Below are 27,153 nucleotides of genomic sequence, written 5' to 3' on the forward strand. Positions count from 1 at the left end.
TCTGGACCGCATTACCATCAGATGCAGTGCAGTTACTTTGCTCTGCTAGGAATTAAAAAATCCCATGAGGTAGGCAGAGGTACAATTATTGCAAGCTTGCACCACGTTTGTTCTGTCCTGTTATGTAGTGATCATATCGCCATTACGAGCACATAATCTATACTCCAAACTGATATTGAGGAGAAAAACCCAATACCACTTCTCCGACGCGAATTCCCATAATCCCAAAACTCAGAACTTTTAACATTCGTACCAAGCACACAATACTAAGCCACCAAGCTAGGCATTTCTTATAATTCTATAAAGACCATTTTGCTAGAAATGATGTCTAATACCAACGCCATAAATGCTAAAATGACTCAAACTTGTATTAAAATTTTTCTCACGTGATTGTACGGAAGCAATTATTCTCGTGTAACATCAATTGAAATACGTCGTATGACGTCACGCAGTACGTGAACTTCCCCACGTATATTGACGTCCGTTAGTTAATTGTTATTCAGAACTTGTATTTGCTAGATTTGTTGATCCAGTCAATAGGACTTATTGCTTCCTGTATACCATTTGGATTAACGTGACAAGGTCAGGGCATTTGTTGGCGAATTTTAGCTTGAGGGTCCCACCGCGTAGAATTCCCAAAATAAATTCCCACTATGTTTTTACTGGTATCTTCCTCTTCAGCCTTTGGAAGTCCAAATAGCTCTCCGATAAAGATTTTCAAATCAACCTGTCAAAAGCGGCCTGTATCCAGCAAGTTCTTGAAACCTTTACGATTTTGTCCGACGTCTGACGTCCGCTGCGCTTGCCATGGTCTCCATTGGATAACTTCCACCCCATCTATTGTCAGTTCTAATAGCTATGTGCCCCTTCACTGTAACTTGATTGGTTTTCTGGATAAAAGGCAATAATTTTCTATCAACAAATATTATGCTAGCACTGTTGTCCAGTTTGAAGGACATTGTAGCAAATGTAATGGAAAATAAAGATCGATAGTTGATGTCAACGCCTTCTGGATAATCTAGTCCAAATAATGTTAGTAAAACATATGACAGTTTAAGGGAATCCACGTCTTAAAAGTATGCCATTACTGCCTCGATACGACTACCGCGCTGAGGTCCTAGCTCGGGCCAAAAATACACCATTATTTTTTGGTTTATTATAATTTTTACTTGGTTTTACATCTTCAAAATTAGTCATTCGGAGGGGAGTCGAAGTTGGCGATGTCATAATCCTGCGTCTCGGAAAGCACGTTAAAGCGATGGTCTTGTGCCTGATCTTTCTCCGGTCATGTCGGATGGCCGTCTCACTAGACTAAGAGAGTCAAAGAATAGAGAGTGCACCTATGTATTGCGCACATACTTGTGCACTATAATATCTCCTGCGTCCCTGGCTGATCTCCGTTGAGATTAGCCGTCGAGATCGTAATTCGGCTGAGATTCATTCATTCATGTATCCCATTAAAGAAAAGACCAACGAAGTCATGTATGATAATAAAATCAATAATGATATTGTGATTTATTCATTTGACAGAGAGTTCATATCCCCATGACCTCTTCTCCTCGATATCCTAAATCAGTTCTTCGAATTTGAATAATAATTTTTATAAGTTCAATCTTTCACAATCCCGATTTGATTTTTCTCAGCGAATACGTTCCTAGAATCGAGGTTTCATGTATTATTTATCACTGAATTTGTAAGGTCGTGTGTAAATATCTTCCTCGTGCTCTGAGTTTCTAGAAATCTTTGATAAAACAGTCCTGACACCTCTAGACTTTTTTATGGCGTCCAAAAACTGTATCATTGAGGAAAATTGTTAATATAAATAACATCAGAATTATCCCATATGGCGATAGACTCGCCATCACATGATGAAAATATATGGCAAAAAGTGAATTAGCTGCATTTTGCCAATCGTTTCAGAGATAAAAGTGAGAATTGATTGGTTTTTCGTTTTGTATCAAAATTTGAAGAATTTTTATCGTAAAATATTTTCATCATAATTCCCTACTTAGCAGGGTCTAAAATACTCAAAATGATGTTACTCATCAATTAAACACGTTTAATCTATAAATAACGGACAAATTACTAACTACCCGCAAATTTAGAAAGTAAAGGCATGCAGATATTTTGAAAACACGCTAAATCCGAACGTAATACCATTATGATGTAGAATTCTATTTTGAAATGGCGCCAGATATTGTAAATTATTCAAGGAATTGTTTTCGTTATTCGATCGCATATTGATTTGACGAAATTGCATGAATGGTTCATAATACTAGAAATTGTTAACACATGGTTGAACGTGGCAGGGGCAACGACCTACAAAGGTCGCTCTAAATCTATATTTTACGTCGAAACTCAATAAAGACAAACAAAAGTTGTTTGGTTTTCTGGTTGGATATTGGTAGCTGCCCGGAAAGCGACCGTACCGTACCGTAGCGGGTGTTAAAACCCGCCATAGTAGCCCAAAGTGTGTCGCGTTCCGGGATCAGCCTGTGTAAATCGAGTTCTAACAGGCCGGCATAAATGTTTCGACTGCTAAAGGGTAATCATCTGTTGTCAGTCAACATTCTATTCGACACGTAAGGCACGGTATCAGCTAATGTATCTAATATTCCTCCTTTTAAAAGTTTAGTAACACAATTTCCTACAATAAGATGGTTAAGGCGCTGACGCCTCAACTATTCTGCTTTATAATTTATTTCTCCTCTATTCAAAACACATCCACGCCGTTATGAATAAGTGGGCAAAGGTGTTATAAATGCATAAGGTCACTAACTAATACAGTGTAATTACTAGATATAATCAGACTTAACATCACACGTCTCATTGGAATACCAAACAATACTTTGTAATTCAAGGTATTGGATGGTTTTCTATTGTTTATGGGCGGTCGTATCGCTTACCATCAGGCGAACGATACGCTCGTCTCGTCATTAAAAGCAATAAAAAACAAACTCACAGTGTGTTCCATCCTATGACGTGATAGGTGTTGAGCATACGAATACAAATTCTAGACTGATCCTGAAGAAAGAACCCAATAGTAGTTTTCCCGACCCAAAATTCGAACCCAAGAGCGATGGTACGTTCACGCAACACAACTACGCCACCTAGTCAGTTCAACCAAAAACTAGATACAAACATCCTGCTGCGAACGTTTTTGGCAAGTTCAAAGTACTACTGACATTCGCACAAGTTATGGTGATAAACAACTCGACCAGACACATCGCAGAGTCTTCCTTCATCGGGCATGCTATTAGAATCAATGAAAACAAACAAATTTATATAAATTAGTTAAAACGTAAATGTTTAGGTTACTCGAGAAAAATCTGTGCATGCCGTTGAAAGATTTGGTAAATAAACTGTTGGCGAGTAAGAGGGTGCGCGCGGGTTTGTTCAATCAGAAAATACGACGATTTTGTTATTGCTTTGAATGACGAGGTTACCCTTCGCCTGATGGTACGAAGACGACCGCCCTTAAACAGTAGAAACACCATCCAACACCTTGAATTACAAAGTAGTAGGCAGACGTTTAACCAGGGCATTCACATATCGCTATAACGTGATTTGATTACAGATTTCATAATATTTATAAAGTTTTTAGTCGTCGACGTTTATGTGTTTAGGGAAAGTTATTGACGGAATTCACATGGGCCGCTTATGTTACAGTATGTAATAATAAAATATTATAATAACTTTAGTACTACGCTATTGTATTGGGTACCTGTAAAATAGTTGTATGTGGAAATAAATTTGCTTTCCTTCAGTCGAGCTTTCTTTCCACCCTTCAATAAAGGTTTGCTACAAATTAAAAGACACAGACAGACATCCACACACCACAAACTAGTTTATGATCTCGAAAAAATTAATAAATTTGTTGAAATTTACAATACTAGAGGTGAAAAATATTGCACGCTTTCTAAATACACAGAGAATATATTACAGTTGTGTTTTAGTGACGCATACAAAATATACTAAAGTAAGATTTACTTTTCATAGCAAGGTAGATATGTTGTTTGCTGGTGGTAGAATATATTTTAGACAAAGTGTTAAAACCCGCTATAGTGGCTCCTCAGTGTGTCGCGATCCGGGATCTGCCTGTGTAAATCGGGTTTCAGCAGGCCGGCATATTTGTGTCGATTAACGAGGGGTAATCATGTCTCGTTAGGCGATATTATATCCGACTTCGCTCCACTTACTTAGGTGCAGTGGTCACGTACTTCTAATGTATTGGAGATCTTTTTTCCATAGTCTGTGACTAAAATGATATCAGCCGTGGGTAGGTGCAGAACTCGGATCCTGGAAAGGTGCAGAAATTTTCAGACTTGGCTTAAGTTATGGGGTATGCATGACCACAGCTATACTAGAACCTCTTAGCGAGAGCATAATGGTATTTACGACACTGCCGAATAGTTACGTACCATTGTATTACTGTTTCTTGTCAAGTGCAAATGCTGTTGTGTTTGTTTTTGTTTTTGAAGAACTTAAAATCATTATTCGTTGTTTATCTAAAATATAATAAATGATTAACACCACAATATACACACAATGCTTGATTGTTTCCTTCCTAGCCGAATTTCGGCCACGGTGACCGATCTCAATGGAGATCAGCCACGCAGGAGATATTATAGTGTACAAGTATGTGCGCAATGCAAAAGCTCTCTCTGTTCCTTTATTCTTATAGTACGGTGAGGCATAAGAACACAACACTAAAGAAATTATTGACGCATTTCTTATCAATTTATATGTACTACATCACCCGTCAGCTTTACCCATGATATGGAATATAATAATACTCATGAAAGAGGTTCCCTTATGTTTACGCGAATGTTAAACATGGAAATACTACTTTTTGGATTTCATCAGGAATTTTAATACATTAACTTTCCCTCTTTTTGCATAAAAAAATAAACCGCAATAAAATTTAATAAATAGTTTTATTTCGACACGCATGAAAAATAAAAGAATTCAAACAACTTTGCGTGATATTTTTCTAATTTCAGAATTACATCGGATTATGATAAAAATACAATAGGGCAATGTTCTCAAATCATTCTGATGACGAGTCGAACATGATAGCGTGATGATACACACATGGACAGTATTAGCAATTGGATTAACGTATATTTATAGCATAGGTCGAGAAGGATTATTGGGTTTTACTGTATCCGAAGTTTGGAATGTCTGGTCGATATGGCGATAGGCTCGCGTTCTAACACGTCATTGGCGAGAATTGGGTGCATTGGATACGCCTCTGCCACCTTTTGGGAGATAAAGGCGAAATGTGTGTTTATTTTGTACTGATCCTTTAATCTTTTTCGACATCGAGTAATAGCTGGTGATCTTCTACCAACTCTTAACTCTCTGATATTATACTCTCCAACTCTTAACCTTACCCACAAATGCCCAAATAAATGATTTTGGGTTTGCTGCTCAGTATCAGCCCGGAGTCTGGAATTTGTGCCCTACATGGCTATAGGCTCGCCCCTATCATATCATGAGACGAAACACACTATGATGTGATCCTTCCCCTTATACGGGTGTAAACCGTGATGCTACGTACGTAAATAAGTACGAAATGGCGTGATTTTTATCTTTATACTAGCGACCAGCCCCGGCTTCGCACGGGTGCAGTGCTGGCTATTTAATGGATGTTATTATTATACATATAAACCTGCCTCTTGAATCACCCTATCTATTAAAAAAACCGCATCAAAATCCGTTGCGTAGTTTTAAAGATTTAAGGCGATACCTCAAGGTCCATTTTCATACATTTTGTTTCGGCTTTAATCTGGGTAACTAAACAAGTATTGGCAAGTAAAGAATTTAAATTCACGTCTAGTTAGTGATTAGTTCTCGCAGTTGAAAGAAAAATGTAAAAATAATTAATAATCATGGATATTTCTGCCTTTAAAATTTCGTCATATTAAATTTTGAAAATTTTCGCTTTCTCTGTCCCTATGTGTGCCTTAAGCACACATAGGGACTTTGTTTTATACTATGTAGTGATTAGTTATTCCTTCGGATCCGTCTGTGTTTGAGGAATAAATTCTTTAACAATTATCCGGATTACTGGCTAAGGAAAAAGTCTTTCAGGAGTTAATTTAAAAAATAATTCAGAATCATTCAGGTTATTCACGATAATTTTTAAATTGAAGACCATAATTTGTTTTTTTTCATTGCTTTGAATGACAAGACGAGTTTGCCGTTTGTCTTATGCTAAACGAAACGACCGCCCATAAACAGTAGAAACTCCATCCAACACCTTGAATTACAAAGTATTGTATTCCACTGCGCTCGCCATCCTGAGACATGAGATTTTAAGTCTTATTATGTCCAGTTACACTGGCTACAATATCCTTCAAAACGGAACACAACAGTGACTACACACTGCTGTGGTACCTACCCAGACGGACTCTCACAAATGAGAGACCTACCACTAAATCAATATAATCGTATATCGACTTGAGTAATCTTATATAAATAAGTTAATACTTACCCGCAGGGCCAGTATTTTAATTGTAAATTACTGTTATGTAGAACCTCCTTCAATGTAAATGCGATATTCAAGGTATCTCGTTTATGCATGTCTTGGGTCACGTACACTACCTCCTCGTTCCTTTCTACGATAGATAAATATCTATAGCTGGAAACGTTTCGATAAGCTTATAAATACAGGATCATTTTGACTTCGCGTTACTAAATAAAACCACATACTTATCTACTTGGAAATACACTTGCCAATAAGTTACTTGAGCCGTAGATGTAAAATAAAAAAGTGTAAGTTTCGAACAAAATAAATATTAATAAAAAGTTATTTTAATTTTACGCGCCCTAAAGCCACTACTAATACTGTAAGAGAATTCGTTGCAGTGGCAACATCATACTTTCAGTCAGAAAACATCTACGCACACGCCATTTTCGCATAAAACTACAAAATGATAAAAAATTAGAACACTAAAACCAGGGTTTTTGGGGAAAATATTAGTTATTAATGCCTGTTTTTTGGCACAGTGTCAGTAAAGGTGAAGACGAGTATGTGGTTTCATTTAGTAACGCAATGTCAAAATGACCCTGTATATGCTCGCAGTCCTCGAGGAGTAGGTAGGGTGAAATCGAAATTAATAAGAGATATCGAGGAATAAAATAGACTTCAATTAGGGTCAAATTTTAAGCGGAGTCAACTGTTTTTTTGTTTTGAAAAACAATCTCTGAGAATTTAATTGAAAATCTCAGTGTTCAATCATGTTCTCTCTTGTTAATGAGTCGATCTAAATTATATATGAAAAAAAATGACTACGTGTTTTTTCACGATTTTCCTTGATGTCTTACTGCAGCGTTTCGAAAACTGCAGTCTTTATAGATTTAAGTAGGGCACCATGTCCGCCATAAAGTAGGTTATATATCAATGTCTAGCATGTGTTAAGCTTAAGAAATCATTATATATGATCTACACACACTCACGACTTTAATTTTGAAAGGGGTAGGCAGAGGCGCAACTCGTGCACCCACTTTCCGCTGTGCGTATTCCGCCCTATCTAGTAGGGGGCGAGGCTATCGCCATATAGGATACAACTTCCAAACTCCAGGTTGATACTGAGTAGAAAATTACTTTGCTTGACCCGGGGATCGAACCCGAGACCTTAGCACTGCAGTCGTACCGTAATACAACTACGCCACCTAGCCGGTCTACATATTATTGTATATATTAGTAATTAAATTAATGATAAAATATTAAAATCCATATTAATACGCGAACGAAAATGTTCATTAATAGAGACTCAAGGAAAATAACAGTTATGATAATATGTTACAGTTATATTAAATTCGACAGTCGAGTTAAGACTACTGAACGACAACTGCTAATAATTATTAAATAAACGGAATTTGTCTAGTTTCGAAATTGATTAGTTAAATTTTAGTCTAGAGTTTAATTTGTCTGTCTCATTTACTTCTGAATTTTGATAACTAATTTTAGCTCCTTCACCTTCGTTGAGTCAATTTGCCGCATAAAAGCCTCACTGACTACTGTCCAGGGATAAAAAGTAACATAATTACTAATCTAGATCGGATCTATGCGCGTATCCGAATCAAACAGTTTCACTTGATTCTAGGAACACAATGGAAGCAAGCCACTTCTGAGAGATCGGTTTGGTAATTTTCAACGCAATAGCAGCTTTAACCGACGCGAGGCCCCAAGCGACAGCAAAAAAGACGACGCGAGGTCCCGGGCGGAGCAAAAAGATCCTCGGTTTTAACAGTTTCGTTGCTGAGGTCGAAAAATAGGATATCCAACTCACCGAGGCTTCAGTAACTGCCAGGCCCCGGGCACTGGTTGCCCGATTCCAAAGCCCGCCTCTACTGAGACGCTTATGTTCTTTAGACTTCATGGCGTGAATAAAACATTTTCACAAACTTTCAAAATAAATCGACATTTGTAGAATTTAAAACGTGAAAACAATAAATTCAAAGTAATGGATTTTATTCCGAAGTTACATAATACGTTATTTATAGGTCTTAAAATAGTACTTCGAAGTACATGACAACAAACCTTAAAGCTGTGTGGACATGCTCAATATGATTTAAGAAATGACACGCGTAAATACTCACGCCCTTATCCTATAGAGGTAGGCAGAGACTATTAAGTGCCGCGTGCTTTGATCTTGAGACTCCTCTTTCACCTTCTTTAACTTCTTTTTTCCACTACCCATAAACGAAAAATATATACTGGGTGAATTTTTGAGATGGAGTAGTAAGGGCAGCTACCTTAACTACTGTAGCTACAAGAAGACTTTCTTAGGAGACTGTCCATAATTTTTGAAGTCATTAAGATCTGCATTGAAAGATATTGAAATTGCAAAAAATTTACAATTCATGGAAAAATCTTTTTTGATGCCAATCTATCCTGTTGCTTATGAAGATCAAAAGCCTCTATGGGACCATAAAGGTTGTGAGTTTTTTTAAGGTTAGAAATTGGAAAAAACGTTCACCATACATTACATAAGGAATCCTACTTCCATCAACTTTAAAACATAACAACGCTTTGAATTCACACACACATTATCGAGCATTTATCCCTGAAGCATCCAGGGCACCCACTTTTGGCCAAGTGTGTTCCGTTCCATGATGTGATAGAGGGCGAGCCTATCGCCGTATCGGGCTCAATTCCAGACTCATACTGATCATACTGAGCAGATAAATCCAAATTCACTTTGAATTCAAGGTTGATTAATCTTCAAAAACGAATAGAAATGTACTCAGGAACTGAAAATTCAAGATTTGCCATTAGGACACGCACTCTGGAGACTAAATTCTCCCAATTGAGATTCCATGCGTTAATAACAAATATTAACTGTCATATTGTCCGTTTAAATACGTCCAATCTTTCTCATGACACATCAATATCAATAATGAGTGTGTGCGTGCGGAGCACTTTTTCGATTTGTTGGCATATTTAGACCTTTGATTAACCATTGCCATGTGGCCTGTTGGAATCGGATGTACACCGGCTGATTCCGGAACATGACAGTTACGCAAGCCACTATGGCGGCTTTTAACACCTTGTGTACGGTGGTCGCTATCCACGCGGATATAAAGTATATCCTACCACCAGCATATCGTAGCAATCTACCAAGGCTTCGGACGTAATATTGCATTTAGAAACGGCACAAGAACCTTCCTTAGCAACGTGATTTATCAAAATAGTAGATGACAAAAAAATTATAAAAACAATTATTTAAAAGATAAAATTAATGTAAAATATAAACTGTAAATGTGAATATATAGAAGGCGTGGACTGAGAGTCGAGTTGACTCAAGGCTAATTCTAGTTTGGGGGCCTGCTTATTAACCAAATAATATTGTCGTGAAACGATTTTTTATAACAATGTAAGTACACAGTATAGAAGGGAAAAGTGATAGCAAAATTTATTTAACAATTATTTATTTAACATGACAGAACCAACTATGTTGTCTACTGCCTTTAATGGGGACTGGGAGCCCTAGGAACCTACGGGGACCTAGCAACCCACGGGGCCCTAGCAACCTACGGGGCCCTAGCAACTTACGGGGCCCTAGCAACCTACGGGGCCCTAGCAACATACGGGGCCCTAGCAACCTACGGGGCCCTAGCATCCTACGGGGCCCTAGGCTGCAGACGAAAAGCCTCCCCCAAATCTCTTCATCCAATATCCGATAGTGTCATCGTCATCATCATCAACACGTTGCAGTCCACAGCTGGACATATAATTTTGACCCTAATTTAAAAATGTCCGTAGTTATAATGTAAGTGATCTTGAGTATTCAGAAATAATAATAATTATTCTTATAAATTGTTTTGACGTATCATAAGTGCGACTTTGTTCGCCTACGTGATAAATAAAGTATTTTATTTTATATAATAATAATATCAGCACTGTATTATATACTGTCCCACTATTGGGCACGGGCCTCCTCTACTACTGAGATGGACTAGGCCTTAGTCCACCACGCTGGTCTAGTGCGGATTGGTAGACTTCACACACACTCGAAATTCCTATAGAGAACTTCTCAAGTATGCAGGTTTCATCACGATGTTTTCCTTCACCGTTAAAGCAAGCGATAATTTACAAACAATACACACATATTTTTTTAGAATAATCAGAGGTGTGTCCCCTGGGATTTGATACTGCGGACATTCGTCTCGGCAGTCCATTCCACAACCAACTAGGCTATTGTTATTTTATTTAAAAAAAAATAGGCCTCTCCCAAAATACGCTACAGTGCCCGAACGATAGTGTCAACTCGCCTCAAAAATGATATAACGAAAAACACGAACGTACTACAGAATTTAAACGTGACCATATACATGGTTACATTAGCATACGGGGAAAAAAAGTTTACCTTCAAAAATGGCGTCGTACATTATAATTATGTATAATGCATTGGATGTGTCCGTCTGATTCGATGAATTTCGCATTCGCATATTTTCCTGGCGCCGTTTTTCGTTACAGGAAAATTTGAATTTGAATCTTAATTTACTTGTTTTACAGGTTTTCCTGCAGAGAGAAAGAATTATTAAATTTATATATTACTTATATTTGAATATATTTTATGCGACAATGTATGAAACTAAAAAAATATTTATAATTTTCAATTAATTTATAAAAATGTACAATGTTAATAACGCAATAAAAAGCGGAAACGAAATTCGCCTTCGCAAACGCGTGCGATACAATTGCGTAATCGAACATTTATCTTATTCGCTCTAGTCTTATCGCTACAGAATAATTCTGTCCAATTTTAGAATTATAAAAAGCGATTTATAATATGTAACGCTTATAAATATTGCATTATTTTTTGTAAGGTTTCGAACTTTATATAATACTGGAGACAATTGCGCAACATATATTGAATTATGCATCGCGTATGAAGCGAAAACAGCGACCTTGTCCGTCCGTCGCGTTACATCAAAAATAATCGGAATAACAATTGTTTATCGACTAACCATACAAAGAGGTTAAATAACAAAGCTTTCTTAAGGTGCTCTCATAGTAAAATGGTGCGCTATCCGTATATTTAGAAAGCTATTCAAAATTTATAAAACATAGAAAAAATGTAACGTAAAATTTCTACAATATGTTACCTTAACTTTGGTAGTTTATTTTTTTTTTTATGTAAATATGGTGTCAATCATTTCAAATAAAAATGCCACTAAAATTATTGACTCCGTGCATCTCCTTCTAATGAACACATCATTTTAATTTACAACCAACACCATTAAATAGACAATTTACTTAATAAGGAATATTTCGGTGGTAAAATTTTTCAAATACTTAGACGTAAAGAATTTTTTCCTAAAACTATGCATGTTCTAGTCATAATTCGTGTGCCGATAATTTCGAACGAATGCTCAATACCCTTTAGTTGGGAGAGAGTCTGAACGGGTATAGTATATTATAGTGGTCTACTCAAAATAGTATAGCACTGGCTTTTAGTCAGCATGAAAAGAAAATAGACGACTCTGTTCAAAATTTTAGTGCTGTTTTCAAAAATCTTCAGAAACTTTTGGGGTAACTACTTTGTAAGATGAGTAGGGATTGTAAGTGGAGTGGGCTCCAATAGAATGTCGACTGATGAGAAATGATTACCTTTCGACAGTCTATACAATTTTGCCGGCCTGTTGGATCCGGATATATACAGGCTGATACCGGAACGCGACACACTCGGCCCCCTATGGCGAGCTTAACACCTTGTGTGCGGTGGTCGCTATCCGGGCGGATATAAAATATATCCTACCACCAACATATAATTGAAAATAAAGGCTATAAATTCCATAGTAAATGTGTCGCCATCTATCCAAAACAATTGTAAACTTTTTAATGACAAGGATCAATAATTATTACCGGTATGATTTGGTTATAATTAAGTAACTTTCTTTGTAATTAAACCAATGAACTTAGACGAGTTTGCACCGGATTATTGATTGTAGTTTCTCGATTAACGTGGGCCGGATAACTACAATTTATAATGATTGACTTAATAATATTATGTTTAGGCGAATGTTAGACATTGACATAAAACTATATAACAGATTTTAAAGCAGTTTTTTATAATTTTCTTACGACGTTTCGTAGACTGCAGCGTTTGCGGTCACGGGGCGAACTGTTTCTTAGTATTTTGTTACGAAATAGACCGCCATAGTAAAATCCGTAAAATAATTTTATTCCAATGATTGACTTAATAATCAGAATAGAATCATTGACGTACATTCTATAGACACGAACGTCCATATAAACTATTTGTTCAAAATCTGAAACAAAATGGCAAACAAAACGTCACTGTTATAACCTATTTATTCACTTGAACAAAAAAATAATTTTACTTATTTGACTAATATTTTTTATTCACATCCAGCTTTACACTTAGACTCGAGTTCTTATATTATGAGCGCCACTTACATAATCACACGCTGTAAATGTTGAAATCATATTAAAGTCAGGTGTACGGCTAGCAGTACAGTTGCGTCGAACACAATGAATGTACGGAACGACAGATCTAATACGTAGTATATGTACATCGATGAATACAGTAGAAGACATAAATAGTTTTTGTAATTCCCCATATGCAAATTTGTTTTCGACGGTATTAATTCATTTTAGACAAACAAAATTATCAAAAGTTGTGTGACGTTTTGTTACTTATTTCTTGCGTCTTCCATCTATTTTTGTTATCAATATTATTTAATACTAGGTGTCGTTCGCAGCTTCACTTACGTTAACTGCTTCCCGCAACAAATGTCCTTATTTCCCATGAGAGCAAATAACCGGGATAACAAGTAAGTTAATATATTATCTGTCCTATGTTAATTCAAGACATGGACTACCCATGTGCGAAATTTCATCTAAATCCGTTTAGTTGTTTAAGAGTTTACTTCCAACAAATAAAATATTTTTACAAATTTTCGCATTTATATTAGTAAGACCTGACCTTAAATACTTCATTATAAAGCCCATGTGCCAGCCTTAGAGAAGGTGAACTGGGACCCGCCGGAACCCCACGCTATAAGAGGCCCTGGCGCTTACACAAGAACCCTCACCCAGTGCCTTAACTGAGGATCTTTACTTACTATCTACTGGGGCTCCATCACCTCGAGTAAGCCAGTCCCGCCAAGCTGGTCTAATTTTGGAGAAAGTCCGTTATTACTACCGCCCAGCCTTCGTGGGGGGGCGACTGAGCGGTTATGCTGGGGTAACCGTGCCTTACGGCCCGGCGTTGAGCCATCTGGATTTGATGACAACCTTCGGGCGACCGCCGGGCCGAGTCCCTAACCCTATATACAACTTAACCTATGCACGGCCTACCAGCTAAAACTCCGCGGTGGCCTTCTTCGGCGCATTAGGGACAGCTGCGGGCTTCCTCTGACGGAAGTGTCTAGTCTTTGTCCGCAGCCGCCCCTCCTGGGGAGTAATCCTTTCTGATAAAACCAATCCATTGTCACGATTGTCACTTTTTAGTTCACCAACCAACAAAGCATCCTATCAGCGAATTGTTGAAGTAGGGGACCTTTCTCCCCCACACTGATGTTAATTTACAGTTTACTGGTGGTAGGTCTTTCATGTGAGAGTCCGTCTGGGTAGGTACCACCGCAATTACCATTTCTGCTGCTAAGCAGCAATCACTGTTGTGTTCTGGTTTGAATGACATCGTAGCCAGGGTAACTACTGGAGATAAAAACTTAACATCTCATGTCTCTTGATGGCGAGCGCAGTGGAATATCAAACAATACTTTGTAATTTAAGGTGTTGGTGTTTCTACTCTTTATGGCCGGTCGTATCGCCTACCATCAGCCGAACGGCAAGCTCGTCTTGTCATTTAAAGCAATAAAAAAAAATTTGCAACTTCGGAACGCGATATACCATTCCACTCATCAAATTCATATGTAAGTAACCCCTTCTCTAGGAAAATGAAAAATTAAAATACATTGTAAGTCACCAAGGCGACACATTTCAAAGGCGTTACTCCCATAAAAGGATGCAAGCCGGAAACTGATCGTATTGTTTTAAATAAATTGTTTATACTCATACCATGAGGTTAGTAACATGGAGCGTATATCAAACTTCGCAGACAACTAGTTCTTCGAATATCTTCAGAAACTTTCGCATTTATAAGTAGCGAGTTTATGTTGGCGTTATTATAATGTTAATTGTATACAATATTAAGGATTAATAAGACGGAGCAATTACATTGAATCGTCCTTCCAATCCTTAAAAGACAAATAATATTTGCCTCGTCTAAATAAGTGTTGGTGGTAGGATATATTTTACTATGAACACCCCCGTATACAAGGTGTTAAAACCCGCCATAGTGGCCCACGTAAGTCACGTTCCGCTATCAGCCTGTATATGTCCGGTACCAACAGGCCGGCATCATTGTGTCGACTGTCGAGGGGCAATCATCTCTCGTAAGTCGACATTCTGTTTGACCCCACTTCACTTACCATCAGGTGCAGCAGTTACTTTGCCGTGCCTAAATAGAAATAGATGCATTGGCGCGGCAGTTTGTGCTAGCATTGACAGACGAATCTCACCTTGTCTAAGTAATTATGGTATACGAGTCTTTTTTAAACGATCTCCGATTTATTTGGAAAATACACACTATAGAACTAAAACGTATTTTCGCATTTTATAGCGATTTATTTTTATATTTTAATTTTCTCTCGGCACACATTTTACTATTACACATTATTTTTTATATTAGTAAATTTTGGTAAATATTGTAACGTTGCCTTTCCGATCGATCAACACCTCTGTCCGTCCCATGACCATGAAGGCTGCAAAGTCTTCGTCACCTCGGGAAAGAATTATAATATAAAAAACCGTGATAAAATTCCAAACCTAATTTATTCCGATGTCTAACATTAACGTTAACATAAGAAATCATAAAGGAAACACTAGTTCTGCCCAGTATTAAAACCCAGTAACTCTTGATCCAAAGTAGGCACTCAGCAAGATAGAGTAAAAACTAAAAACTTTCCAGATCAAACGGGAACAAACTAAGTTGCTTCGAGATGATTCGAATATCAAATCGATTAACATCTGTTTTGTTTTGCAATTCAATGTGGGCCTCAGCGTCGCAATCGTCACTTAACTTGCAATACCGCGTAAGTCGAATTTGATTATTTTTTGTACGGGCAAAGTGACCCCTTGCACCTGATGGTAAGTGGAGTAGGGTTCAGTAGAATGTCGACTGACGAGATATAATTACCCGTCGACAGTCGACATAATTATGCCGGCTTGATGGAACCGGATATACACAGGCTGATTCCGGAACGCGACACACTAACGTGGGCCTCTATGGCGAGTTTTAACAGCTTGTGTACGGTGGTCGCTATCCGGGCGGATATGAAATATATCTTACCACCAGCAAATGTTGTTACTGTGAACAATTTATGAAGTCAATTTATAGCGTAGTTCGTAAGAATATAACATAATAATTTGTAACTAGCATACAAATATAACGCCTTTCAGAGGCGGTCTTTGGGGAAGGCGAACGGGGCAACCGCCCGGGGCCTCGCGCTTACAGAGGCCTCGCGCGGTGCCTCGCAGGACCTTTTTTTACGTTCTTACGGACGAAACTGTTAAAACAGGGGAACGTTTTTTCACTCTGCCCGGGGCCTCGAGTCTGTTTCTTTTTGCTTTCGCCTGGGGCCTCACATCATTTAGGGCCGCCACTCACGCCTTTCATATATAAAATTGTAATTTCGTTTAATTTTATATTCGCCTCCTATTGGAAATCCCTGGAACGTACACACACGGTTAAAGGTACCTTGGTTCCATATCTACCCGTTCGGAGCTAGAGGCGTAATGTTTCTTTTTTAGAGCCCTTGGTATCCCCAGGGGCAGTGAGTAGCAGCTGCACCCCCCCCCCCCAAGTTGCCAAATGTAAAGCAACAAAAGTCTTTGACTTGACTTGCTTGATCGATCATACCCGTACATCGAAACTCGAATGAATTCACCAATTCCATTCCTAATATTCCGTACGCTCAATTATATTTCCAACTTCTCCCTATCTTTCTATTTGATTAAGTTCGTTGCGGGATGATGACATATTAGTTTTCCCTGAGACTCGCCGAGCTTCACTGCTCGGTGTCATAATGCGTGCCACTGCCGATCCTGGCTTACAGGAGTCGTAGTGGTGGGTGCGACGGCGGGGAAGTCTCGTGCTCTATGTTATTGTTAAAGCAGGAGAAAGGTAGTGGGGGAAGAACATGTGCTCTCGACTTTACAATTCATACTTTACTCATTCTCTATATCAACTTGCCCCCTGGGCCATCGGCTAACGACGCCCTTGCTGTTAAAAACTTTATAAAAATGACTTACGCACTCTTGGTAGTCAGGCGACGCGATACGACCCATTGTATTCACAGTGTAAGTATATCAATCGTTTTTGGCGTAGCAACGAATCTGTGACTCATTTTACGATCATTGCATGATGATAATAAAGAATCACTGAAAAATGGTGAAAGATTAGGAGTTAGTGTTACAATACTCAGAGCGATCTCGTACTGCACACGCAATAATACCCGAGACAAGAATCAAAAATTAACAAAGAAAAATAAATTAAGAAACATTTTACTAGGTCTTGAACAATCTCACCTATGTTATTAAAGAAATTATACAAAGAAAAATGAATTTCCATATTATCCAAATAGTGTACACGTATTTCAGAGTGGCGAGTAACAAACACATGAATGAAATATTATCACAATTTAAATCAAGGCAGTCATTCTACGATAGTCTACTTTTAGCGAAAGTGTAAATTGGTACTGATAACATCTTATCACGCATCGTTGATATGTTATCGCGACCCGCCCCTACCTGCCCTTGTACGGAATGGCGTGATTTTTATCTTTATAGTAGTTATCCCCGTGGATCCGCCTGTGTTTGAGGAATAAATTCCTTAGTAAATATCCGGATTACTGGCTAATGAAAAAGTATTTCAGGAGTTCATTTGAAAAATAATTCAAATTCATTCGGGTTACTCATGAAAATGAGTAGATTGAAGACAACATTTTTTTATGTTGCTTTGAATGACGAGATGAGCTCGCCGTTCGCCTAATGGTAAGCGATACGACCGCCCATAAACAGTAGAAACACCATCCAACAGCTTGAATTAGGTATTGTTTGGTATTCCACTGCGCTCGCGATCCTGAGACATGAGATGTTAAGTCTTGTTATGTCCAGTAGTTACACTGGCTACAATGTCCTTTAAATCTGTACACAACAGTGACTACAAACTGCTGCTTGGCGGCAGAAATGGGCATTGTGGTGGTACCTACCCAGGTGGACTCACACATATCAGAGACCTACCACCAGTCCAGTCCACCAACAGTTTTTACCACTCTGGCGCTATAACATACAAGCGAATGCAATAAATTATCCAAATCTTAATGTTAGATCCGAACAGAATGAACTATTTTAAATAAATATTTTATAAGCATATTAAAATACTTCATTCTGATTGGTCCATTTTTACAATCGATCAAGAAAGCGATTGGGATCATTTTCAAAATCGGCTGATAATAAATAAATAGACAAATATAGGTCTGTACCCCTTTTTTAATAATTTCACGAGAAAAAGGAGATTATTAGTCTATGTCGAACCACGCTCCATGCGACATCTATCGAGTGAATTATTTACCCTAAGCTTTGGATGATTTTTTGGTGGCACGAAAAGTAGGCAAAGGAATCCTGTTCCGTGCAGCCACAAACCATAATGCACGCAAACTCTACTTTTATTTAGCAACCAATCTAACAAACAATTAAAATGAACGACTTACGCTGTGTCAATTGCCATCAGCGCTTAGTCATAATTATTTAGGTTACCTAAGTATTAATACTAGAAAGATTTTATCTGACTTTTTATGTGAATGAATGACGGGGATTGGGACCTATTCTTATTTCCTATAAAATGCATGGAATAAGAATTGCAATTTTTGACTAAAAAATTCCCTTGCTATTATTGTGGAATGACACACAGAAAATGTGTGGTTATACATCTGCCTATACCTTCAGTAAAAGCGTGATCTGTTCTTTAATATCTTAATTGGCTTAATGATCATTAAATACAAGAGACAAGATCAATTTTTTTTTAATATCTCATGTATTTTTTTTTATTAATTTACCATTTAAAATCTTCAATGCAGGAGGAAATATATTCAAAAATTAAAGACAACCTCTTGTTTACCTGAAATAGGTTAATAATACAATATCGGAATGATCTAGTGCATTGTATCAAGAATTCGAACCCAATACTTTTCTATCTATATTCTTTCTTTGTGTCATAAGGTGATTCGATATTCATTGTCAAGTTTGGTCTCGTACAATATTATTCTTCTATAATAAGGCAAGGAACAATGAATAAACTTTTTTAATAATTTTAATGCAAACAATTGTAACTAAATTCCGTAATATGCAGTCATATCTCTACAATCAACACATATAAGGTAATTATAACAAATTAACAGCTAATATAACCCAAAAATGTCTAAGCTGTAAAATCAAACGGTCGTTTCTTCGCTTATTAAAAAAAAAAACTTAGCACGCGTGAAAACCCTCACGCACTGCGCTTGGGCAATACGATCGCTGTATAAAACGAAGCTTTCCCATTCAGCCCGGTCATTTCGCCCCGGACGACACCCGCGAGTTAAACTCCCGTATTCCGTGATTCCAATTTTGAATTTGACATTTTAATATTGACTGTGTCTGATTGGTGCTTTTTATTTTTTTACGTTACCATTTATTGAGTGCCAGTAAGGAATTCTTTGGAGTTTGATTGACAGGTATTTATACTCTTTATTTAAATAAAATCATTTAATTTTTAGAATAAATATATTAGTCGTAAAAACGATACAGCCAGTCACAAAAAAATGCATTTGCTAGAATTGTATTAAAAATTTGAATTGAAAAGAGATTCTTTTTTTTGAATACCAGTAACTTTTTTATTTTTTTAAGGTACGTTGGAATGCAATTACGTCATGATTTCCTTTGTCATAATCGGGAATGTTATATTAATGATAGATAAAAATATTAAAAATGTTCTGAAGTCACGTATTGCCGGATAAGGCGTGTCTATCTATGTTCGTCGATACGTAGCTGACATTAAGGGCAAGTTGTTTTAAACTTGTATACGTCAAATAGTAAATGATTTATACTTTTTTTAGATCCAGTACTTATAAGTTTTTTTTTCTCATACTTCATGTGATTTTTCCAATTTTCAGAAGCCTTGATACGATCTGAAAATAAAAAAGTCATTCGTTAGTTCAGAATATGATTTCAAATGTGAATAAATTACGTCAGATTGTACCGTTAGAAATAAATAGGTCATATTCTAATATATAAGTCTACGAAATATATTATAAATAGCATTGTTATAATTTTAACTTGCGGCGTAACTCGTGCCTCCGTCTGAGAACGAAGGTAGCGGCTTCGATTCCGCGCCAAGGTAAATGAACGACTTCGTAATATTTATTTTGGGAGTGTAAGCTTCAATAACCACTAGTCGAAAAACATCTGTTAATTCATATTTTCACGTAAATTATAATTAATTTGAGTACTTTTCCGAAGTCCATTATTTATATAATGTTTGAATTACATTATTTATTCTTGTACAATTATGTAAATTTCTACTTAACTCCATTCACACTCCAAAAGTCAGTATAATAAAAAGGCTAAATATCGTAATAAATTTAATTTAAAAGCATATTCATATACAAGGAGAATATAATCTAAATTGAAACTACGTACGCAAATTAAAATAAAAAGTCATAAATGACATCAAAGGTGTTGGAAGCGGTTAATAGGACAAAAAGACAACGATGCCATCAAATTAAGTGATATCTATTTATTTCTTTTATACGACTATATTTAGAAATGACATTCGTCAGTTATTGGTATCGGTGTGTTATGTACTAATGTTTTGTCCGTGGATTCACCCGTTTTTACGTCCATATCCGGGACAAAAGGCTGTGTGCTATTTTCGCCCGCGGTTTTGCTCGTTTTCATATCAACATCTAGGATAAAAGGCTTCGTACAATTACGTGAAAGAATTATCAAAATCGGTTCAGTAATTTCAGTGTTTAACACAAACATGTATTTTCTCTTATAAAAAAAAGCACATTACATTTTTATATGGCAGAAATGTAGCCAGGCTACTCTTTGCCATGTGTGTTCCGTCCCATGATGTGACAGGGAGCGAGCTTATAGTCATATTGGCCACAAATTCCATACTCTAATACTGAGAAGAAAAACCCACTCGAATCGATGAGAGAAAACTTGATAAAATTGATCCTATCTTATGTATATTCTGGATAATAGCAGAAAAGACTTCTTTGATCAAATTTCTCAATGATTCTAGTTAAATTTGAACTAGATTGGTTTAACCTACCGAACAGAATATGAAATTAAGCAGTGTTTTGTCAGATTATCTTGTATAAATACTGAAATATGTTCGATGTACCCTTAAATCTCAACCACTATCAATCAAGTGAAAATACGTGTATTAAATAATCTGTTTAACATGAAAACTAGTGCTATATAAGTCGTTTATGGGATTTTGTGATCTAAAAAAATAGAAATACGTTTGCAACTGTAATATTCGTCGTTTATCAAATTTTATTCTCTAAAACAATAGAACCTTTGTTCCAACCATTATCAAATATGTTATATAAATTAATATTATATTGCAAGAATCAGCTATGTTTAAATATACCATCAAATATATAATTATAAAAAATATAAATAAAATTTCAATTTTTACCAACATACCAAAGAAATTGCATACGAAATCAAAACTTAATCAAACACCCCAATTTAATGGGTTACCCCATCATTTAACAGTGTACCCCAAAATTCCGTTTGACGAAATTCCATCCTGAATGACGTAATATCGCCCATAGTATCGTAAGCCGTGCATAGCAACAGGAAGGGCTCGGTTCCAAGAACTCCAACCCTGAGGCAACAAAAAATTATAGGTTTTTTGTAACATGGCGCCATATTTTTTTTTTGGGAATCGCCCAGTCGAAGATTTCAATGGAATTTGGGTATTCGCAGCATTTTTTTTGAAAGTATGATTTAATGTGATTCATTAAATGGGGTAGTTTTAAAGGTTTATTATCTTGGGTCATAGAGTTCTGTGATTATATAGAGCTGACGTTGGGAACATTATCATACAAAATATTTTGCGCTTATGTGATGGTTACTTAATCTACTGTTTAATATCAAAACATCAGTGAATAATACTTCATATTTTTTCCATACATGATTAGCACGTTTTAATGCGATAGCATAATTTCTGTAAATATATATTTTTTTGTATTAATATCTAAGGACGCTGTAATATCTTCATACGGACATTTCAAATATGACAGCGTCTTATTACCAATTGGTGATAATTATTGGAGCAAAAATTTGGCCCTGATGTCCAGTCTGTAACTAACTATATAGTTTTATTTTTTTATCTTGTGCATACTTTTTTTTGAGAATGCTACGTACTATATTATTATATTTTAAAAGAAAGAAAGAATATTGTTATCTTTATTCATTGTAATCGTTATTTCCAATATATTGTTTTGGTCTTTACATTAGTAAATAAATAAATCGGACGTTAAATAGTTAGCACTTTTTGGAAAACCACTAGAAATATAATTAATAATATCGATAAAATTTAGTAGGAATGAAGGTGTTGCAGAAGTCATATTACAATAAGGTTTGAAATTATTATTGTTAAATATTAATTTTCGTTAATGGGTAGTTTGTATTATCTCGGAGTCTGAAACTTGTGTTGGGTATGATGGCTCGCCCCCATCACATCATGGGACGGAATAGTAAGCAGGTGAAGTAGATGTGTGTATAATTTCATGCACCTACCATGATTATCTCGGCACCACCCTAAGGTTGGCTGGTAGAGAATGCCTATGGCATTAAGTCCGCCTGTATACATTTGTATATGAAGTGCTAAATAAATAAAATAATAAAATAAATAATTATTTATGTAGGCTAAAGATAAGTTGCTTTATTTTCTAACTATATTTTTTGGTTTATTTTCATCTCAATTTACGCAATATTTTATACAACTAAGGGCTAATTTTTTAATCATCAGATAAAAGCCTTAAGATAAAATAAAAATAAATGGCAGTTTTATGAATGAAGTTTTCTAACCCTTTGTAGTCTTTATTCAGTAAGAATATACGTTTACGGATTATTATGATCTAGATTGAGAGGTCAGAGGATATCTTTTCGTTGAATAATTAACTACAACATACGAAATCGCAAATAAAACACTGGCTCTTATTTAAAAGAAGAAAAGATAGACACTATAAATTAAAAACTGGAATTATATTGATAAAATAGGTAAATAATTGTCTTCTCTATTTACTAATTTATTATTTCTAATCATTTAATCTGTAAAAAATACAAACGCACGAATTTTAGAAAGTTTTCTTCGATTTTCTTGAAAGTCGGTTAAAAATCAGCCGTATTGAGATTATATAATATTATTATAAATAGAGCTTCACATTACCTACTTGGGAGGATGCACACGTTTTTTGCTTTTTAAAGAAAATGTTTTTTAAATATTCTATAAAACTTATTCCACCAAACTCACATTACAATTATATATATTATGAGAGAAGACTAATTGTATATTTCTTTGTTCCAGATAATTCCTAGCCGTTGAATCTCATCAGTATTAAAGATGTATTTAGTTCCACTTTTCGCCGTGGCGCTACTGGGCTCGTGTCGCTGTGCCAACGTTAATAAGCACATGAAACTTTTGGAGATCGATAACAGTATTGAAAGTAATGGTGGGTATTTATTGTTACATAATAAAAATAAAAATTAAAAAAACGCGACAAATAATAAGTTTTGGCTTTTAGAAGATTTAAGGTTCAATTTAGTCAAACATTGAATTAATAATCGTTACAAATCGAACAATACATTTACCTAACTACTTGCTTACATGACTATGCACGTAACTACCTACCTAAGAAAGCACGTCGTTGTAAGCGGATTATAATTAACGCCATCTGTTATCGTGATTCGGTACTAAAAGTTTCTCATTGTTAAATTTTTGTCTTTTCCAGGAGCAACAAAATCGTCGAGTGGCGCGCGCAAGTTCCTTAGTATAACTCAGAAGCCGAAGGCCTCGTACGCGCATGCGTCGGGCACGGCTCTCGAACTCACATGCGAAGCGGTCGGTGCGCCAGCGCCCTCTGTGCACTGGTTTAAAAACGATGCCCCTGTTTATGAGGTAATTATGATTACATACTTTTATTTTTGTAGTTTACGAAAAAACAATAACTTCATTTTATATTTCGAAGACTATGATAATCAACTCCCTTAACCTTTATTACGATAGCAAACCATCTAACGGAATATTAGGTGTATATAAATGCGCCATCTAGCGTTAAGCTGCAACATCATTTGTCTAACTGACATTCTTTATTTCAGTACGATATAGAATCAAATGAGTTAATAGACAGTAACCCGACGTCAGTAGCTCGCATCACGTCGACGTTACTCGTCTCTAGGACCGTCTCTGAAGATGTGTATACTTGTGTGGTCACGTCAGGTGTGAAGATTGCCAGAGCAATTACTCTCGTATATAGTACAGGTGCGTTATATGTTAGTAAATCATTAGAATTATTTAAAACAGCGACATCTCTCGGCAAAATTGGACACAAGATTGGAAACTTATAAGTGTTTATAATTATTATCCCTCAAATTTATAGTAAAAACTTTTAAATTAACTTTTACATATTGAGATTAAAACACATATATTTATATAAAAACAAAATTTATTATAAATGTTATAATTCAGCTACTCGCCAACAGATGGCAGCACGGACCTATCAGAGCGCCTCAAGTTGTACCCACTGAAGCCTCGCATCGTGGTCTCGTACAAGGTTTACGTGGACACCATTGGCAACAACATCGTGCTACCGTGTCGCGTGAAAGGACATCCGAGACCTCACGTCACTTGGCTCGATAACAAGGGAGCCGTGATCAAGAAGGACCCGAGGATGAAGGTGGGCTATAATCAAAATAATAATATATCTTGAAAACTTCTCGATTGGCCGTTGGCTTATAAATTAGAGGCAGATAGACGCATTTGAGGAGATTCCTCTTTGAATCTTTGATCACCGATGTTTGAGTCTTGAGCCTCTACGTCGGAGGGCGATTATTTTTTTTAATACTTTTTGTAACTATAAACCTTTTTTCTTAATTACAAGACGTTAACCTTTGGACTTATTCCCCAGGTGTTGAGGTCGGGCGAGCTGGTGATATCGTCGCTGCGCTGGGCCGACATGGGCGAGTACTCGTGCCGCGCCACCAACGCGTTCGGCTCACAGCTCGCGAACACGTTCGTCTATCCCGCTAAAGTGAGTAATTTTAGATAAAGATATATTTATTTTGCAAATATAAATAAAACAGATGATCATACATGACATTATTTAGCGAAAATCCTGCAAGCTTCAAAATTTGCAGAGCTTGCCGAAATTCATAACACGGTAAAAATTCCTGTATTTATCGTGGTAATCTATTCCCACTTTCAATATTAAAAGTATTTATGTATCATGCAGGCGAATTGGAAAAACTTTAGTGTTGTCTGCATTAATGTAGACTATTGACAGAATCCCAGGGTTCGATTCCAATTTCCCTCATGTATTTGTTCTATTTTTTCTTTAGATCTGTGTCAATAAACGTAAAGAATTCTAATCAGGACATACTCATTGCGACAGTAAACACAAAAAGATAATTCGAAATTTAAATTTGTTCCTTCTATTCTCCGCTAGATGGCTAACCATATTTTTTTGTTCCAGGCTGGATAAATCAACAGGAAGGTTTTAAAATAAGCGTCAAGTATACTTAAACTGGATGTTCCTCTTAACATTAAGTATGTATTTGTTAAGGGCACGCACACCATGTAAGAAACGCTGCGGTTTTGTGAGGCGACGTTTCTAAGTTTCTCTGGACTCTCATTTTTTATAACACCAATAGTAATCTCAAATATTAGAGAAATACATATTATATTATTTATATTTCGTTCAATCAATATCTTCACTATCAATAAATTGTTAAAGAAACTTAGACGTATCGTGTACGTTGCGGCTGGCCCGCGTGTATAAAAACGCAGCGTTTTCCCGCCTGTGTGCGAACACCCTAATTCTGCCTATTTTATATTTGTTACATTAAATTATAACGTAACAATTTATTCACCGAATGTTATTAATTTTTTTAATTATTGTGATGAGTTTATAACGAATAATTAATTATAGACTGTGATTGAAAACATTAAATAATAATGATAATGTTTTGTTATTATTCCAATTCTTTGTTGAACGTTTATCTTATAAGTAAGTGATTCCTAAACGAATTTCGGCCACGACGACCATTCACAACGGAGATCAGCCACGCAGGAGATATTAGAGCACAAGTGTATGCAATATTCATTCAGCCGTGTGTATTTCGGCGCATTATATTATACCTAGGGGGCGAACCGATCTCCACATACCTAGATAAGAAATTCCATACACTAGGCAATACTGAATACTGAGTAGAAAAACTCAATACCATTTTCACCCAGACTTCGAACCCTAGACATTGCTACAGTAAAACCATAACACAACCACGCCATCGAGCCGATCCTATGAACCAATATCAGGAAATATCTCCTTCCCATAATAGAACGGTCGAGCCTGGGAACAATGCCTATTTGCTGTGTTCTAGAGCGATATCGTCACGCGCTTCCTACACGAGGTAGACGAAATCAAAAATCCACACTCTACTATGACATGCTGATAGGCGATTCGTGATTGTATGAAATTACTTGAAGTTATCAAGTTATAAGATATAAGCGTATAATGTAGAAATTTTAAACACAAAATTGCAATGCACGCAGTTTGCCGCCAATGTCTTAAAAATACATACATCATACCTTTTTTCCGAAAAGGTAAGCAGAGGTGCAACCAGGGCACCGAATTTTGTACCATATGTGTTTTGTTCCATGCTGTGTGATAGGGGCCGGGTCATTATACATATTCCAAAATCTGGGCTGAAACTAAATGGAAAAACACTCACAAACTAAGCCACGTTAATAATACTTAATATTTAGTATATATCACCCACTGCTAGGCAACGGGTCTTCATTGAGAGGCTTTAAGCCAATGCCCAGATCAAAATCCAGCGACCCTTTTTTTAGGTTACAATAAGACTATTTTTGTTTGTAATAGCTATCTGTATAAAAGCTTAGACGTTAAGCCTAAACATCTTGAAATCAAATCGGTTCTTTTTCTGTCGGTTCGGGGCCCCATTTTGCAATAATGACACCCTAAGTCTAATCTCCACGCTGGTCTAATACGTGTTGGCAAACTTTTATGGAGAATGCTAAGGAATGCAGGTTTTGTCGTAAAGTTTTCCTACACAGTTTAAAATGTATAAATATTTCTCATAATAAATATAAGTAACGAAATAGTATTTATGAAATATTACGACTTATTCTGCCTTATATGTTTTTTTTATCGTCTCAATACATTCATTTTAATATTATTTGATAGAACGAATGTATACAAACAAAAAGAACAGGAAATTTCCTAAGCACTATTTCATTACGCACA

General features: G+C 36.3%; 1 protein-coding gene across 2 annotated transcripts in view; it reads left to right on the forward strand.

Moving 5' to 3' along the window:
- LOC115449179 (neural/ectodermal development factor IMP-L2) overlaps positions 1-25,848 on the forward strand; it is a 325,382-nt gene extending 299,534 nt beyond the window's left edge. The window contains exons 1-7 of one of the 2 annotated variants that reach the window (XM_030176911.2): positions 19,138-19,320; positions 23,196-23,340; positions 23,620-23,786; positions 23,987-24,149; positions 24,371-24,564; positions 24,796-24,918; positions 25,360-25,848. In XM_030176911.2, coding sequence (XP_030032771.1) covers positions 23,232-23,340; positions 23,620-23,786; positions 23,987-24,149; positions 24,371-24,564; positions 24,796-24,918; positions 25,360-25,368 — 765 coding nt within the window. In that variant the 5' untranslated portion in view covers positions 19,138-19,320; positions 23,196-23,231 and the 3' untranslated portion in view covers positions 25,369-25,848. Of the gene's footprint in view, positions 1-19,137; positions 19,321-23,195; positions 23,341-23,619; positions 23,787-23,986; positions 24,150-24,370; positions 24,565-24,795; positions 24,919-25,359 lie in introns of those variants that run through there. The other variant, XM_030176910.1, reaches the window with a different exon arrangement.
- Positions 25,849-27,153: the final 1,305 nt, after the last annotated feature.

This window comes from Manduca sexta, chromosome 2, assembly GCF_014839805.1.
Source record: "Manduca sexta isolate Smith_Timp_Sample1 chromosome 2, JHU_Msex_v1.0, whole genome shotgun sequence".
In the NCBI taxonomy this organism is placed as follows: Eukaryota; Metazoa; Arthropoda; class Insecta; order Lepidoptera; family Sphingidae; genus Manduca; species Manduca sexta.